The 19,631-nt window shown below is 32.9% G+C and overlaps 1 protein-coding gene across 1 annotated transcript; it reads right to left on the reverse strand.

Moving 5' to 3' along the window:
- Window positions 1-7,195: 7,195 nt before the first annotated feature.
- Window positions 7,196-19,319, reverse strand: LOC134720710 (uncharacterized). Its single transcript, XM_063583165.1, has 8 exons — window positions 19,176-19,319; window positions 15,118-15,308; window positions 11,554-11,662; window positions 10,441-10,569; window positions 9,672-9,844; window positions 9,044-9,326; window positions 8,156-8,302; window positions 7,196-7,409 (listed from the first exon to the last, which is right to left on the reverse strand). The coding sequence occupies exons 1-8, from the start codon at window positions 19,222-19,224 to the stop codon at window positions 7,321-7,323; spliced, it is 1,170 nt and encodes a 389-aa protein (XP_063439235.1). The 5' UTR covers window positions 19,225-19,319; the 3' UTR covers window positions 7,196-7,320.
- Between the last annotated feature and the right edge of the window lie 312 nt (window positions 19,320-19,631).

Genomic DNA, 19,631 nt, shown 5'->3' on the forward strand with positions numbered 1-19,631 from the left:
CTTCTTCTTCTTCTTCTTCTTCTTCTTCTTCTTCTTCTTCTTCTTCTTCTTCTTCTTCTTCTTCTTCTTCTTCTTCTTCTTCTTCTTCTTCTTCTTCTTCTTCTTCTTCTTCTTCTTCTTCTTCTTCTTCTTCTTCTTCTTCTTCTTCTTCTTCTTCTTCTTCTTCTTCTTCTTATACAAATTGAGTATAAAAGAAGTATATAAGTTTAAAAAAGAAATTCTTAGATTAAACACCTACATTTAACTTTAAAAGGTCATAACAGTTTAAAACAATACAAATCTACACACACAAAAAAATGCCGGGCTTAATTTCAACTGGTTATCTACCCGAATCGCTATACAGGTGTAAAAAAGGGGGGTCAATATTCCTTGACTCTTCAATACCTTGGATTTTTTTTATTAAACTCATTGTAAAAATTGTGGAAAGTCTTTAAAGCAGTAGAACAAACAAGGATAAATCAACAAAAACTGATCTTGATATTGAAAGTTTATGTTCCTCTAGTCCAAAATGATATTTTCAAGTATTTTCTATCAAAGGCTTACATTACAGTCAGTTTAAATTGAGCTGTGAAATTTGTAATATGAATCGCATTATGCTCAGAAAGGATGTTTTTAACTTCAAATTGATTAAGGATCAAGAATAAACAAAACAAAAGATTTCTGATCAACTTTTTTTGCTCTTTAGGTGTCAGACCACCAATTACTCCCTCCAATTTAGAACGTATGTAAAAGTAGCCCTAACCTGACACAAAATAGTGCTTTTGATGTAGTACTTGTTTACTTAAACTAACCAACAAATATGCAGAAATGAAACTTTTGGTGAAAGAGACATATATCTAGATCATTTTGAGCCAAAATTTACTTGTCTATGGGTTTGCATTAAAAATTGAGGATTAATGCGCTCCATAGTATACTAATTTTAGATTTTCAGAAAACCAGGTTTGTTTTTGTGAGTATCTCTGTTTGATGGTCAGTTAATTTGTTAGAAGGCTTTAAAGGTATAGTGAAAATTGGCATGTAGAATGCTGATACGTGTACAATGCAGGATATACCTGGTTTCTATGAAGTTAAACTTAAGGTAAAATATTTAGAAAGCTGTGAAAATTGCAAAATTAGGTTGAACAGATAGGGATTTTTAATTGGTGGTCTGACACCTATAAGATCATATATAAGCTCACCTGTGTGAGGGGTCGTGTGAGGTTCATTCATTGTCTTGGCGTCCGCAATTACAAAAAGATGTTTTCTGAAATTACTTGACCAAATGTTACCAAATGATTTTTCAAGAGTTAATCTAGGAAAAACAATATTCATCAACAAACATGACCACTGTTTGTTAAAATGTATTCGAGTTTTTAGTTACAGCCGATTCCATTGAGTGTGTAGGCAATGGTAATATCTTTGGTTAGCTTGCTTGTTAGCTAAACCGTTAAGTCATTGTTAGGTCAGGTATACTATCCCTCTTTCGAAGTAGCCTGGTCATACAGACAGAAAGATGTGTCATTTGTCGGACTAGTCTACTCTTTAAGTAGGGTAGTTTAAATATCCTAACAATGACATTTCTGTTAAGCAAGCAAGATAACCAAAGATATTCCCTTTGTCTACACACTCATTGAAATCGGCTTTAATATTGCAAAAGTTCAAGCAATTAGGGAAAAACTTACCGAGTAAAAACAAATCAAAATGTCTATCTACCTTGCACATTTCAGAAAATTCAGATCAGAAAACGAAACTGGGTCCAGCAACATTTATAAGTAATTTAAGATTCTGACCCTCACAGTTTCCATTCACCAGAAATATTCTCGTTACAACGAATCATTTTAAATACAAAAATACCAATTGCAGCCTTTTGTTTATCTTTTAATATATGTATACGGATAAAGTTATGAAAGGCAGCAGGGTCACCAGGGTGAGGAGTCCATGTCATCTGAAATAAATGCTAAGCATAGATCTAGAAAGCGACAGATAATCATGACATTAAAAAACTCTCTTCTTTTCGACTTTTTTCAAACAAATTGACACATAAACACAATTATATAGTATTGTGGAATTTTTAACTTGTGTTCAATTCATTGGTTACACCTTTTACTAGGATAACAATCCTGTCAAGTATGAGCTGGGTAAAATATTTCAGAAAAGAAGATGGCAATGTGAAAGTTTCCGTGCGTCAGGTACAACAGCATACGAACAGCTAACATGCCTCGTAAGGGTGGAAGCTAAAAAGTCCACGAAAATTTGATTAAAAACCTTTATTCGTTCCAACAAAGTTATTGAGATTTTGTTGAGGATTTAACCATCTACGACAACATTTTTTTTTTAGAATTTACAGCTCTTCTTTAAAATTATGCAAAGCAAACCATTGATTAAATTGCTTGCTATGATTGTTTGGATGTTTGCAAACGACAAGGTAAGTAGTCTGTTTACTATATACTAGAATTTGTTTGGACAATAAACATTAACTTCAATTCCTGTCAGTTTGTATTTGTCCAATCGAATCCCAGTATGTATTGAAACTCCGCCTACCTATTGTTTGAAAACATCCAAGCAAACATAGCAAGCAAGTCAATCAAATTTTTTTGCATTCTTTTATAGAAGAGCTGTACTATATAATGCAAAGAAGCGTTTAAGTCTTTCGCCAAAAAATACTATCAATTTCTTTTTGTCCTATGTAAACTTCCGTACCATTTCCTTCCATTCATGATCATTAAATTGAACTGTAAAATATTTCTTGGTACCTTCTTAATTCCTTTATATGTCTTATGTAAACATAATAATGACAATAACTGTTGTGAGCACAAGATTCATTGCACACTTTTAAAGTTCTGCTTCATCAAACATTAAAATGTGAACTTAAGTTTTGAGACATTTTTTAATCGACACGATTGGGATTTTTGTATATGAGAACCTGGTTTATCTATTAGTTGAACATGCGGCTTTGAACTAGCTTTCAGTACCTGCGAGCATTCGTTGTTCAATAATGTGTGTCTTTGTGTTTTTATTTTATGTGATAAATTGTTGTGTTGGTACACCACTGTAACAATGAAGGAGGAAATGAGGAGGATTGGTTGGGTGGAGGTGGGGAGGGGTATGCGGAACGCTAACAAACATGTCTATGCGGCATAGGCTTTGATAATTGTTGAAGCATCAATGTAAGGGGCATTTACTATCTTAATAAAACTATTTTTATTTTAGATACTATATATTGTTATCTGATATTGGACGAAAGATGTTGCCCTTTTATGTATAATTATGTAATACAAGTTACGATCATTTGAAAACACATATCAAACAGCCAAATGGATGCACAAGAGCTAAAATAGGAGTCATAGATCCTATTGACAACAATTATCTGCCCAATTTTATTGATGTTGTAACATTTGTTTCAAATATGACCAACTTCTTATCCAAAATCACCAGCACCGTATCAGGACCCACCAGCATAATGACAGCACCCACCAGCACAACGACAGGACCCACCAGCACAGTATCAGGACATGAATAAATTGAGAAAATGCTAAATTTTAATAAACTGCAATGTTTTTTTCACAAAATAGTTTTGTCGCGTGGATTGCGGTATAGAAAGCGGACTCTATGAGCATTTTTGTTTTATTTTTTCAGTTCGAGATTTTCTGAAAATGAGTATTTTTGTGTTACGCTTACTGAAACAGTTTAGAGGGTCAACTTTTTAATGGTTTACATATGAACCCATAAGAAACAAAATTGAAAAATCTCAACTGTTTTTTTCCATTCTTTATGAGTGAAAACGTCAAAAATCATAATTTTCGTCTTTGTTTACATTTTTTCATTGATCATCAGCACCCGTCAGGACCGAATCACCAGCACAGAACGTTCTCTCGCAGGACAACCATACCCACCGTGAATAACCTTTAACTCTACTTTCCGCTTTATAGATAATGTTTTTTCACTAGATAATTCAAAATTTGGTGATTATGTTGAACGCATCTATCTCATCGAACTAGAGATAACGGATATTACAGATACAGTTAAGTCGGCTTCATATCTTGACTTGCATCTAGACATTGACAATGAGGGTCGGTTGAAAACAAAACTTTACGACAAAAGAGATGATTTCAGCTTTCCAATGGTATTCTTTCCATTTCCAAGTAGCAATATTCCAGCAGTACCTGCATACAGGGCATATATATCCCAAATAATACGATATTCACGTGCTTGCATTTCCTATCATGATTTTCTTGATAGAGGGTTGCTGCTCACAAGGAAGCTTTTAAACCAAGAGTTCCAAATGGTGAAGTTGAAATCATCTCATGGTAAATTTTACGGACGCTATCACGAGTTGACCGTAACGGAATAACCGTTTCACAAATGATATCGTACATGTTCCTTAGGTCGTAACTACAACCCCTTCCCTTTATTGAATGTGACCTACCGAATTATACTATTTTACGGAATTCGTTATCACATAACCAACACGGCAGGTGCCACATGTGGAGCAGGTTTGCTTACCCTTCCCGAGCACCTGAGATCACCACTAGTTTTTGGAGCGGTTCATGTTGCTTATTCTTTAGTTTTCTATGTTGTATCATGTATATATTATTGTGTGTCTGTTTGTCCTTTTTATTTTTAGCCATGGAGTTGTCAGTTTATTTTCGTGAGTTCGACTATCCTTCTGGTAACTTTCGTCCCTCTTTTCAACTCAGTGTGGGAAGAGTGAAAAGCACAATCCCAAATGATTGTGTCTAGTGAATGTGATAGGATCAATGTAATTTCTATTGTATGTATGTTGTCTAAGACTAGAGACTTAGAATCAAGAGATTGTTTTTATCAGATTATCAAATAATTCTCTAGTCTTAATATCCTTGATTCTAAGTCTCTAGTCTTAATATCCTTGATTCTAATTCTCTAGTCTTAATATCCTTGATTCTAATTCTCTAGTCTTAATATCCTTGATTCTAAGTCTCTAGTCTCCATATTCTTGATTCTAAGTCTCTAGTCTCCATATTCTTGATTCTAAGTCTCTAGTCTTAATATCCTTGATTCTAAGTCTCTAGTCTTAATATCCTTGATTCTAAGTCTCTAGTCTTAAAATCCTTGATTCTAAGTCTCTAGTCTTAATATCCTTGATTCTAAGTCTCTAGTCTTAATATCCTTGATTCTAATTCTCTAGTCTTAATATCCTTGATTCTAAGTCTCTAGTCTCCATATTCTTGATTCTAAGTCTCTAGTCTTAATATCCTTGATTCTAAGTCTCTAGTCTTAATATCCTTGATTCTAAGTCTCTAGTCTTAATATCATTGATTCTAAGTCTCTAGTCTTAAAATCCTTGATTCTAAGTCTCTAGTCTTCATATGTTGTACTCTTATCCTGAATCAAAAAAATTACTTAGAGACGACATCAAAATATCAATGTAGGATAATATTTCTTATATTTCAGAAGGGTTTGACTGAATCTTGGTCTCGACACCATGTGCAGCTTTTAAGCTCTTTCGCAGCGCTCACATGCACAACCTGATATGCATAGAATATTATCGTTTTTTTACACATTGATATCGTAAAATATCAGCCTCTAGCCACAATTTGAACGTTTTTGGCGAGTGAGCGCAGCGAAAGAGCTTAATAGCTGCACATTGTGTCGAGACCAAGAGTCAGTCAAACCCTTCTGAAATATAAGAAAAAATATTCTACATTGATATTTTGATGTCGTCTCTAAGTAATTTTTTCACCCCTTCAAACTTACATAAGTGGGAACTGATAGAGGAACCAGGCTGCACGTTATGTGAAGCAAGAGGTACTGTGGCACGCATATTTTCAGGTCGTAAAGTGGCACTGGCACAGGGAAGATAACAATGATGGCATTCAAGGTCCTAAAACACCTGAGAAGGTAAACTGATAACGGGTGTATTGCGGAATTTTTAATTGTTCGTTGTAAGAAGCTCAATATCAATGATTATAATTAAGTTAATTGAATAACATATGTATACAATGCACTAGCATACCATAGACTTTTTAATGTATCATTCTATTTTTAAGAATAATAGATTGTTTGTAGATTTAACTTCTAGTACTTTAGTTGAGGACAATATGACATTTAATTGAAATAAAGTGAAGTCAATTTTGTGTAACACTAAGATCATTGCATTTATCAGGTTAAAACTCTGCGCGTTAGTTTGTCTGCATGGGGCTTCAGTATAAAACTGATATGCAAGGGTGTCGCCTGGTTTCCATTTGTCTTTAGAATAGTCTGTCGTCTGCAAGTAAGCATAGATTGGTACATACCCGGTATTATGTGTTTTATTTTAAAGTCATTTAATATACTTAATTAACTGGAAGCTCGAATGTAAGGGCTGGTAATTTTTACATAAAGCTTGACTTGATGCTTGATGATAATTTTTGTCTGTCCATTTCAGTTTTCAAGATGATAACACTGAATTAGGATCATCACATCATGTTGGGAGAAGATTGACGATTTCAAACAGAATGGTGGCGACATTCCTTCAAGAAAAAATGTCCTTATTGTTTTTCCTGTCCACAAAGTCTTCATTTATTTTAATAAACGCTCGCATCGATATCAACATTTAAAAAAATAGCTTTCAAATGGGTTTGTCTCAAGCATACCGAGTGTAGGTTGTGAGCTATGAAATCATACGTTAAGAAGTCTGTAACTGTTATGTGTTTTCCTAGTATCTATGATGAGTTCATTTACATTTGATCTTCCCTGTTAATAGTGAGGAAATATTTACCAGTGTAAATTGGATTCAGTGTACATACTAAATAAACTCATCATAGATATCAGGACTAAATTTTGTATATACGCCAGACGCAAAAGATACAAAAGACTCATTAGTGAAAAAAAGGCCAATTTTCCTAAATTATATACAGTGATTTTATTTTAAACATTTTATTAGATTTGATACAGTCACAATGAAACTATACGTTTATTTAATTTTGATTTCGAAATGATTTGGAAGAGTGTAGGTTGTGAGCTATGAAATCATACGTTAAGAAGTCTGTAACTGTTATGTGTTTTCCTAGTATCTATGATGAGTTTATTTACATTTGATCTTCCCTGTTAATAGTGAGGAAATATTTACCAGTGTAAATTGGATTCAGTGTACATACTAAATAAACTCATCATAGATATCAGGACTAAATTTTGTATATACGCCAGACGCAAAAGATACAAAAGACTCATTAGTGAAAAAAAGGCCAATTTTCCTAAATTATATACAGTGATTTTATTTTAAACATTTTATTAGATTTGATACAGTCACAATGAAACTATACGTTTATTTAATTTTGATTTCGAAATGATTTGGAAGGTACAAGCACATTCCATCGCTCTGCTTTAAAGACACTGGATCATAGTCGTATATATGATATAAATCAGTATGATCCGTAAAGTCTGTTGGTTGCAACTACTTGCTTCATTTGTCCCTGAAATAATATTTACAAGACGTTAATACGAGGCATTGAGTGTAAAGAGAGTGCAAAAACCCATTGAGGGGTCCGTAGATGTCCAATTGCAAGGCAAATTGTCTGTCTCTATCAAAATACCCTTATTTTCAGATTTAAATTTCATGCCATACGGTTTCTTCAACTATAAATCAATCAATATACAGGAGAGAATGGTGGTTGAACCTGGCATTTCATGTTTATATAACAATTAATTGCCGCTGATAATAGTGTGCTAGACACGTTTTTCTTGCAATAACCTCCATCAATTACACGCAAGATCGAACGTTTAGTTTCAGCTGAATACTTAAAGAAAACGTAGATTTTAAACAGGAACTGCTTCCTGCACTTGAAGTCACCCCAGGTGCCTTTTTCTCATTTTTCAGTTTTCTTACATGATTTTTTTGAGACGTGTTTGTCTTTTCATGACTTTCGATTTTTGTTTTGGTGTTGTCATTTTCTCATCAACTTATTATATTTGTATTTTCCTTTGACAATCGCCTGCGTATTTAAAAAAAACATATTTCCTCTACTAACGAATTTGATTATCATTGCGTCAGTTTAAAGTAAAATATTAAAAATACCGAACTCTGAGGTAAATCATATACGTAAAGTCTATAAGCAAATAGCAAAATAAAAAGCTCAAGCACATCAAATGAATGGATAACATATTCTTGACTTGGTACAGACATTTTTTTACGTTTGTATCATTATAAAATTTCACTTACCTTGATAGGGATCTGACAACTGGTTTATTGCCATAGTAAGAACGTCAGCAGTTTTACCAAGGAATTTAAGATTGTTGTCAGAAAGAATCATCGATGCATCGTCGCATGACTTGTGAAAGCACGCTGCCAATACACCTCGGTAATTATCTGAAGTTGACAATCATAAAATTTCTTTCATGTTGAGGATATTCACTACATTGATTTTCATGTTTATATCCTTTCAATGTGTTTGATCAGAATATCTTTTTCTCTTTATGTCTATTTAATTTTCTTCTTGATGCTACTACGATCAATCTAACCATTTCATAATCACATGGAGTAGCTACCCCAGCAAGATTATGTGCTCATTTAATAAAAAAAAGCGGATTATATAACGCTATAATGATTAGCTGATTGAATTATTTTTTGTAAATATAGACCTACATATAATTCTTCACATTTAATAGCTATATATGTTTGTTGCATTGTCGTTTGTTTTCTTGTTGAACTTTATTGTTACTGTTGTTTCTTTGTCTTCCTCTTATACTTGATGTGTATCCCTCGTTTTAGTTTGTTACCCGGATTTGTTATCTCTCAACCGATTTATGACTTTCGAACTGTGGTATACTTCAGTTGCTTTCATTTAGTCTTTTATAATATTCTTATCATTAAATATATTGTTATTTTAAATAGAGTCAATATTTGTCCGCTATAACTGGACTTCACAAAAGTCATAATAGAAAATATCTGACGTTATAATGGAAAAGTGATTGTTGTATGACGTTAAAAGTTCAACCGGGGCAGATTTTCCAAATAACGATAAGGGGTATTAGATATCCCTACCGTCCTCTCACACAAAAAAACGAATACCCATGAATAAAAAGCATAGAGTAAAACTAAACAACTTACAAGTATCTGTCAGATATATAGCTGGTACTTCGTAATCCCAGAAACTCGCGTGATCACTTTTCATAAAATATCGATAATCCAACTGCTGTTTCATTGGTAATTCACTGTATTCCTCAAACGGCAGAGGGAAGGTTTCCAGTTCAAACTGTTCTCTGTTTGCATCTTCCCACTTTGCTTTAAACATGTTTGCCAGTACCAGATCTGTAGTTGGATTTCTATATACCATAGCTAAGAAGTCTCCTTTGTAATTGTCTTTAGATACACTGGAAAATGTTTCTGGAAACTAAATGATAAACTTCAGAGTTAATAACATTCAACTAGTGGTATTTGTCTGCCACAATAGCCTTAATAAATAAAAGAAAATTCAAACGTAAAAATGAAACAAGATTTAGGACGGATTCTCCTAACAGTTTTACTCGTTGATCTTGATTTTAAATAAACCCACACCTTACAGCGAGGCCAAACCATTCCTTGTGTAAACGGATTGAAATTCAAGATTATAAATCATTTACAAGCATTCGAAATACAACACAATCAATTTAGAAATTAAGTAAGATTGTGTAATTATAAATTTCAAAGAAAGCTATTTTCAACTTTCACAAAATACATATATTATAACCATACTTACTAAACTTTTCATATTTGGTAGACTGGTTTGCGATTTGATGGAAGCATTATAATTCATTACCGAATCCAAAATAAAAACACCATGCGATTCCAGGGATTCAGCTGCTTGGCCATAGTTCTTGATTAACCAAGGTTGTAGCCATGAGTCGAGTAATAATTGACTGCCTTTGCAATCTTAAAGAAAAGGTTTTGATTTTATGAAAGTTTCAACAATCGTTACTTACATTCGTGTTTAGAATGCATAGCTAAACAAAGAAATTGTGGAAAATAATGGAACGCTATTAAAGTTATAGATGAAAATCTATCACAAATGGTTTAGAAATAAAAAAAAAATATATCAAAGATACCAGACTTACAATATTGAATTCAGATGAAAGCGTCTTTCACATAAAACTTATCTGTGTTGCTCTAATCAAAATATTTTGAAATATAAATCAAATTACAAAGTTGACATATAATAGAAAAGGAACAGAAAAAAGTCAGAAAGTATAAAATTCTAATTTTAGTAGTTTCTTATTTGATAATTTCATTCTTGTAAACAGTAAAGTATAAGCTATGCGATGGCAAAAATCGTATTATGAAATAACAAATACATTGTATATAATCTAAGAATTAACAGTTTATGCTGGGGTTTTTTAATCCAGAGACCACAGTTGTTGGAAGACAAATCCAATATTAACGATACAGTATCACATGTAATTTTTATTTTAAAATGTAAATGAAATGTTGGATTAGAGTATACAAGAGTAAGCTAATAGAATTAATCATACTTTCTTCTTTCAGGTCAAAAGCAGCAAACATGATTGTATTTTTCCTTTTTAACCCCCTTTTGTTCATTATTGATATTTGCCGGGCAACTTCCAACATGGCAACTACACCTGAGCCATTGTCATCCACACCTATCGACAAAAAGATATAATAAGTTAGTGAAGTAACAGAAATTATAATTGTTCCTTATTTCCTTAGTTGACAAAACTACATACAAAAACTAGATTGACAATTTTGTAGAATTCAAGATATTTTCATAGCAAGTCAGGAATATGACAGTTGTTATCCATTCGTTAGACGTGTTTGAGCTTTTGATGTTGCAATTTGATATGGGCTTTCTGATTTAAAATGTACTCGGAGTTCGGTATTTTTGTTATTTTACATTTCATACAGTAGTACACTAAATAAGATATTTCCGTATCAATCTTCCATTGGATGAAAAAGCCAGATGTTTGATTTTGTAGGTTTTCGTTTATTCCCCCTTAATGAATTCACTTTGGAGTTCGGTTGTTTTGTTTGTACCCTTTTTAGTGGTACCACCGTATTTTTATAAATTTCCTGTATAAAAATCTTTGAACTTTTTGAAAAACTAAGGATTTTCTTATCCCAGGCATAGATTACCTTAACCGTATTTGGCACAATTTTTTGGAATTTCGGACCCTCAATGCTCTTCCACTTTGTACTTGTTTGGGTTTAAACATATGTTTAATTTGAGCGTCACTGATGAGTCTTATGTAGACGTCTGGCGTACTAAATTATAATCCTGGTACCTTTGATAACTATTCAGCTATAACTTTAATTCTTAATATGGTGAATATGCTATCTTCTAATTGGTAAAAAGTATTACTTTTATTTTCAATTTGGTCTTATTTATGGCGACACGCTCACTTTTACTCTCATTCTGAAGTTGTGTACTCATACGCCAACATGTGTTTGCGCTGTTTTTGTTGATATACATAATATGAAAAGTTCTTTAAGCTTTTATTATTTAATGCGAAGAGTCAAAAATTAATTTTATGGTTCAATAAACTCAAAACAAATAAAAGCCATTCATTAATCACGTTGATAAACTTTCACAAAATGTTATAAACTTAAACTTATGATATATGACATACCTTTTGTAAAGTTAACTGTATCATAATGAGCACCAATGGCTATCATCTTGTCATAAGCCGTTCCAAAATGGTTGCCTTTCAACATACCAATAACAGTTGTGAAATTTGACTAAAATAATATTTGATATTAGACTGTTAGCACTGATTGGTATGGATGGACATACAAAACATATAACAAAACTTAAATGAATATTCGCAAAACAATATATCAAATAAACAGCAATAAAAAATTAAACGACTATTAAAGTAATCAAGCTTATAAATTGGTACAATAATCGCGCGTTGTCTTATCAGTTGACAGGCCAAATGATATTCGAAGTTTAGGGGCAATTAACCTAAAGAAGGTCTGACCCGAGAAGTGGTCGAAGGCAAATATAAAATTAAGACGCCCCTATCATCACCTTTTATTATTTGGCTATTACCGATGTATGTGTAATGCAGAATCACACACAAGAAATAACAAAAAAAAACAGGCAAATAAGAAAAAAACATGTATTAAATGTTCACTTGTATTTTTGACCATGTGATGAGTTAAGCCTTTTTCAACTGATTTTTATAGTTCGTTCTTATGTTGTACTGTTAAAGCACTGTCCCAGGTTAGGGGTAGGCTTGGGATATCGCTAACATGTTTAACCCCGCAGCATTATTTATGTGTGTGCCTGTCCCAAGTCAAGATCCTGTAATTCAGTGGTTGTAGTTTGTTAATATGTTACATATTTGTTTTTCGTTAATTTTTTTATGCAAATGAAGCCGTTCGTTTGAATTGTTTTGACATTGTCATATCGGGGCCTTTTATAGTTGACTATGCGGTATGGGTTTTGCGCATTGTTGAAGGCCGTACGGTGACCTATGTAGTTGCTAATGCCTGTGTCATTTTAGTTTCTTGTGGATATTTGTCATAAGCAATCATACCACATCTTCTCTTTAAAAGTCTGGAATATAACAGTTGTAATCTATTCGTTTGATGTGTTTGAGGTTTTGATTTTGCCATTAAACTTACCCTTTCGAAGCACATGAAATCAAACCCAGTTTTGTGGGGTTTGTGTAGTTGATTTGCCCCTATGTTTGACATTCTGTTCACACATTGGTGTCAATATAATGGAATTTGATGCGACTGTCATAAAAGTGAGAGGTTAAGCACTATAACAACAGGTTCAATTGATTTTTAGTTTTAGATATACGTCAAAATGACTTCCTTATTAGCCATACTACAACACTTGTTTTCTAAATTCTTGTTATCGAATTTCTTTCAATTTAGTTGATAAAGTACCGTTTGTCTATTTGTCAATACTTTCCATCTCACTCTGCCTTTCCTGTGATTTTTTGTTTTTTACAGGAGTGTTTTTTTTTTGTACAAAAATGTATTGATGATAAGAAGCAAACTAAAAAGAATGAATAACTTACGTATCTTAATTTTTATATGAAAAAGTAATGATCAACTTCTTAACTGTAACGACAAGGACAACACTCAATAATGTATAAAAGTAGTTGGCGCGTATAAGTTAAATAAAGGCAACAGTAGAATACCGCTGTTCGAACTCATAAATCGATAGAAAAAAATCAAATCCGGGTAAAAAACTAAAACTGAGGGAAACACATTAAATATAAGAGGGGAACAACGACACAACATTAAAATGTAACACACAAAGAAATATGACATCAACACTAAATGCATGAATTTTGGATAGAAAAGTACCGTGACACGTCTCATAGCAATGCGAATTCACACTCAGCAAAACAGACACAATCGGGAATAAGTCACGTTCGGTAATTAAAAGATCAGACAACGTTATGAAAAAAAAACAATCTTACATGTGGTAAAATGTCCTTAGTTAGTTTGGACAAAAACACATCGTATGGATCAACAAATTCGTGTTGGTGTCCGTAAAATTTATTGAGTGTCACTTTTAATCTGTTCTCCTCATAACTTTGATGGAGCAGTTTCTGCGTTATATAATTAGGAGCACAGTCCTGTATGTAAAGTCCGTATAGTGTGAACATGCACGAGCATAACGTGATATTGAGATATGTAAACACCATACGAAGGGGCAGAGGGTATGTTACTGCTGAGAAATGGGAAATTGATAATTGAATAGTTGAAATCATCCCATTTATCATATATTTTCGTGTGAAGTCGTCCATCTGGGTCAATATTCAGGAAAAGATCAAGTTATGAGGTTTTCCATCTAGTGTTGGTAGTATCCTTAATTCCAAGTTCACTGGGATATATGAGACGTAAGTATTGGCTGAAATATGGGTTATTTAATGATAGGACATCATCAATATATCGGAAAGTAAAATTAAAGAATTTCGCAAGGTGCTTTTTCTTTTTGTCTTTTAGAAGGTTCTGAATGAATTCTGCTTCATACGAGTACAAAAACAAATCGGCCAGTAGGGATGTACAATTAGCACCCATTGGAATACCGTTTGTGTGTCTGTTGCAATATAAATCTTCCAAACTCAACAAATATATTGTCGATTAAAAAATCCAGCATTTTGATAGTTTGATCTTCAGTATATTTTTTGGTAGATTCAATGTGGTTCTTCAATATGAATTGTTGTAACCCAAAACAAAGAATTTGTATCTATGGTTTCCATTTTTATAGGAAAATCTCTGTTTAATAAAGATGGTGAAGTCGATCTTTCAACTCAGCATGAGGAATAGTAGTAGAAAAAGTAGAAAAATCAAAAGTCTTTATGCTGCTGCAAAATTGTAAAGATTGTGATAGGAGATTAAGCAGTAGATCGTTCGAATTTTTTAGAAACCACATCTGATTAACACCACTGGTAGAAAATATCTCATCACAATATTTTTGATAATACACGTGCTTACACAATATCCATGCATTTTTATTTTTTTACAAAGGCGACAAAAAACATTACAATCAATTAGCTGCCATATTTTCACATAAACACTGACCGAGTGAAAAGTAATTGTTTTACGATTATACGACATGGACGCGTAAAAAATGATAAAATTGTGCACAGAAGTTTATGATATATACATTCAAGAATAAGATTAACATTAGTTTTCACCATTCACATGTGTCATGTGACTTTAAACTCGCATAATGAAAGTCTCTAAAAATCCCGACGATGATGTAGTTCATAAGCTATGATGAACTCAACATAGATACCATGATTGAAATAGTGTACGTCAGACGCGTAATCTACAAACAACTTATTAGTGACGCTCGTATAGAGAAAACAAGAAAGGTAGAATAATGTACGATCACGAAGAACATGTCCCGAAATTCCGAAAGATTTTACTAAATACAGGAAGCGTAATATATTCCTATGAGAGAAACTCAAAGACCTTTTGCGATGGATGAAAATGTTATGCACCAACGTGACTTATATTAGCTATATTTCATATAGACATATAATGACGCAGTACTCCCCTTAGTTAAGAAATACCAACATACATCGTAGGTATCCATTCGTTCGCACTGGATGCTGTATAAATAAAAAAATAAGTCTAGTAACAACTTAAACTACATTAATTATTACATTAATTTCTATTATTCATATAAAATAGGTAAACTATTCAACCACATCACTGACCTTTGTAGATACAGGAGGTAAGCTAAATTCAAAGTACTCGGGAACCAATCCGAAGGACGAAAATTCTTTGTAAATATAATCTCTGGCGGCCATTTTGTAACGGTTGTTTATTGCATGATGACGGGTATCAGAGAAATATTTTTTGATTGATGATTCGATATAATCCAAGTCTGCAGCTTCCGCATATATCCCTTTGAAAAAAAAAGAATAACCTTTACATCTTAGTAAAACGCCGTTTTTCCTGCGTTCTAAGGCAATTTCTGAATTAAAATTAGACAGAAACATTCAGAGTTGTTAGGAAGTAATGATGCATGTGTTGTTTTTCTTTTTTCTTGATTCTCGAAGGAATCAGTTGTTGATACACTTGTAGTTGGTGTGGTCTGTCCTAACGTCCATATTTTCCTGATATTCTATTCTACTTTGATGACATATGTATAACTAACATCACCTTAACAAATAAAGGCAACAGTAGTATACCGCTGTTCAAAACTCATAAATCCATGGACAAAAAACAAAATCGGGGTAACAAACCAAAACCGAGCGAAACGCATTAAATATAAGAGGAGAACAACGACACAACACCGAAACGCAACACACACAGAAACAGACCAATCATCAGACAAAACACCACGAGAATAACAAATGTAACATGAAAACCAAATACATGAATTTGGGATAGACAAGTACCGTGCCACGTCTTATCTCAACTTTACCTAAATAAACTCATCATAGGTAGCAGGTTTTAAATTTTTATTTTGTCCAGACGCGTGTTTCGTCTACAAAAGACTTATTAGTGACGCTCGAATAAAGAAAGATATGATAACAATCAAATAAAGTCCGAAGTTTAAGAGCATTGAGGACCCACAATTCCTAAAAGTTTCGACCAGTACAGCTAAAGCTAATTATATTCCTGAGGTAGAAATTTTTTTTTTTAAATTCAAAGTGTTTTTTACAGTTTTTTTTATAATTATGAACATATCAATCACGTTCTATAAAAGAGGGACAAAAGATACCAGAGAGACAGTCTAACTCATAATTTGAAAATAAACTGACAACTTCATGGCTTATTGTAGTACAAAACCGCTAGTATGTCTAATTCAGAAGGTCAAGTCGTGAAAAGGGAGCGGGACTGTAGATATGACATAATAATCATATCCGTTATCATCTGTGAAACTTATGTTTAATAAAGGCCGACCAAACTCGTGACGGCGTTCGTAAAACTTACGAAAGGAATTACCAATTTGAACAGTAGCTAAAAAGAGGGACGAAAGATACCAGAGGGAGAGTCAAACTCATAGATTGTAAATAAATTGACAACGCCATGGCAAAAAATAAACAGTCAAAACAAAACATAGAAAACCAAAGACTTAGCAACACGAACCACACCAAAAACTAAGGGTGATCTCAGGTGCTCCGTCGTGTGGTTTATTTTATTTGGTATGTTACATTCGTTAAAAGGGAAGGGTATTGTACGACATAAGAAATATCCAAAAACATCTGTCAAACGGTTGACCAACTCGTGATAGGATCTGTAAAATTTAAAAAGGGATGATTTCAACTTCACCATTTGGAACTCTTGGTTAAACTGTTTGATAGCTTCCTTGTGAGTAGCAATCCTCTATCAAGGGAATTATGATAGAAAATACAAGCCCGGGAATATCGTATCAATTGGGAGATATATACTTCGTATGCAAGCGCTGCTGGAATGTTGCTACATAGAAATGGAAAGTTTGCAATAGGGAAGCAGAAATCAACTATTTTGTCATAAAGTTTTGTTTTCAGCCGATCCCCATTGTCAATTTCTAGATGTAGGTCAAGCTATGAAGCTTTATTTCGGAAAATCATAACCTTTGATTTATGAATTGTGTAAAATGAGAGAAAACATGCATATGCAATTTCCTAGTTCTTGACATTGAATAATAAATATATAGATGGTAACGGAACAGTTAATCGGAGGTTCTGCCCAAAGTACTGCAGTGGTGACCATCCACATATCACTAGAGGTATCTCACAAATTCCTAAAGCACAATATTGGTGTCTACCCACAATACACTAGACTAAGTGATATCTACATATTATGTAGCAGTGATAAATACCCACAGTAAAGTAGTGATATCTACATATAGTGTAGCAGTGATAAATACCCACAGTAAAGTAGTGATATCTACATATAGTGTAGCAGTGATAAATACCCAATGTAAAGTAGTGATATCTACATATAGTGTAGCAGTGATGAATACCCACAGTAAAGTAGTGATATCTACATATAGTGTAGCAGTGATAAATACCCACAGTAAAGTAGTGATATCTACATATAGTGCAGCAGTGATAAATACCCACAGTAAAGTAGTGATATCTACATATAGTGTAGCAGTGATAAATACCCACAGTAAAGTAGTGATATCTACATATAGTGTAGCAGTGATGAATACCCACAGTAAAGTAGTGATATCTACATATAGTGTAGCAGTGATAAATACCCACAGTAAAGTAGTGATATCTACATATAGTGCAGCAGTGATAAATACCCACAGTAAAGTAGTGATATCTACATATAGTGTAGCAGTGATAAATACCCACAGTAAAGTAGTGATATCTACATATAGTGTAGCAGTGATAAATACCCACAGTAAAGTAGTGATATCTACATATAGTGTAGCAGTGATAAATACCCACAGTAAAGTAGTGATATCTGCATATAGTGTAGCAGTGATAAATACCCACAGTAAAGTAGTGATATCTACATATAGTGTAGCAGTGATAAATACCCACAGTAAAGTAGTGATATCTACATATAGTGTAGCAGTGATAAATACCCAATGTAAAGTAGTGATATCTACATATAGTGTAGCAGTGATAAATACCCACAGTAAAGTAGTGATATCTACATATGGTGTAGCAGTGATAAATACCCACAGTAAAGTAGTGATATCTACATATAGTGTAGCAGTGATAAATACCCACAGTAAAGTAGTGATATCTACATATAGTGTAGCAGTGATAAATACCCACAGTAAAGTAGTGATATCTACATATAGTGCAGCAGAGATAAATACCCACAGTAAAGTAGTGATATCTACATATAGTGTAGCAGAGATAAATACCCAATGTAAAGTAGTGATATCTACATATAGTGTAGCAGTGATAAATACCCACAGTAAAGTAGTGATATCTACATATAGTGTAGCAGTGATAAATACCGACAGTAAAGTAGTGATATCTACATATAGTGTAGCAGTGATAAATACCCACAGTAAAGTAGTGATATCTACATATAGTGTAGCAGTGATAAATACCCACAGTAAAGTAGTGATATCTACATATAGTGTAGCAGTGATAAATACCCAATGTAAAGTAGTGATATCTACATATAGTGTAGCAGTGATAAATACCCACAGTAAAGTAGTGATATCTACATATAATGTAGCAGTGATAAATAACCACAGTAAAGTAGTCATATCTACATATAATGTAGCAGTGATAAATAACCACAGTTAAGTAGTCATATCTACCTATAGTGTAGCAGTGATAAATACCCAAATAAAGTAGTGATATCTATTTACAATACAGCAGGACTGGTTCTCCCCAATGTAACAGTATTATTACCCATATAACTATAAAAACAGCAGCATGTTTACCCATGGTACATCAGTTATGTCAAACTACATAAGGTAAGAACAGATCATACTGCTGTGGTTGCGTTTATTACACATCTAGATAGTCACTGACATATGCATAGATTCTAATTCAGGAAAGAGTTCTATATGGTACCCCACGGAAAAAAACTGCAAACCAGTATTGTGTTCTTGTAGTATGGCGTGTAGTGCCATATGAAACATACCCTTATTTAGGAAAGGGAAAACTTTAAAATAAATTTGGAGATGAATATCAATTTTAAAGCCCCAGATAAAGGCGAAAACAATAAAAATGACATGCATGAGCTTAACAAATCAGCTCTGAATTAAATTTTTTTTATCATCAATCTATTCTCTAAGCGACAATAAGGTTTTTCTTTTAATTCGTTTTACCCTTAAATTAAAACCATTTAGAATACTCACATGAACACAGACAGTATATAAGGACATGCCTTCTTTCAAAAGAAACCATTTTAAAACTTTGAAGGTTGTATAATTTGATGCAAAATACGACATGAAATCATTATCAAAGAACATGTTATAAAACCACTTGTTAACACTTCAGAGTTAAAGAATATAATTAGTGAACGGAAACGTAAGTACCATGGTACATTCTTAACCAAAAGTATACGTTTCATATTTATTTACAAAAACGTAATCAGAAAGTGCTTAAAATAAGCGTGAAATTAATAAGAAAATCAGTAAATTTGAAACTTTAAAAAAAATATCTATAAGAAAAAATTATTCAATCAAACCAAAATAATCAAAAGTATTGCTTAATAACTAAATCCTAGTTTTGAAAATGGTTTTTTTTTTGTTTTTTTTTTTTTATTTATTCGATTTAGTTTATTAGGTCTTTGAGTGCTTTGTGGAAACGTA

The sequence above is a fragment of the Mytilus trossulus genome, chromosome 6, assembly GCF_036588685.1.
Source record: "Mytilus trossulus isolate FHL-02 chromosome 6, PNRI_Mtr1.1.1.hap1, whole genome shotgun sequence".
NCBI classification, from domain to species: domain Eukaryota; kingdom Metazoa; phylum Mollusca; class Bivalvia; order Mytilida; family Mytilidae; genus Mytilus; species Mytilus trossulus.

What these genes read in the sequence shown, in the direction of transcription:
- LOC134720710 (XM_063583165.1), bottom strand. Translation starts at nt 19,224, where the DNA reads ATGGTTTCTTTTGAAAGAAGGCATGTCCTTATATACTGTCTGTGTTCA. An exon ending in TTTTGACCTGAAAGAAGAAA is followed by an intron (nt 9,845 to 10,440) that starts GTATGATTAATT and finishes CTTTTCTTTAAG; the next exon opens with ATTGCAAAGGCAGTCAATTA. An exon ending in TACCAAATATGAAAAGTTTA is followed by an intron (nt 9,327 to 9,671) that starts GTAAGTATGGTT and finishes TTTATCATTTAG; the next exon opens with TTTCCAGAAACATTTTCCAG.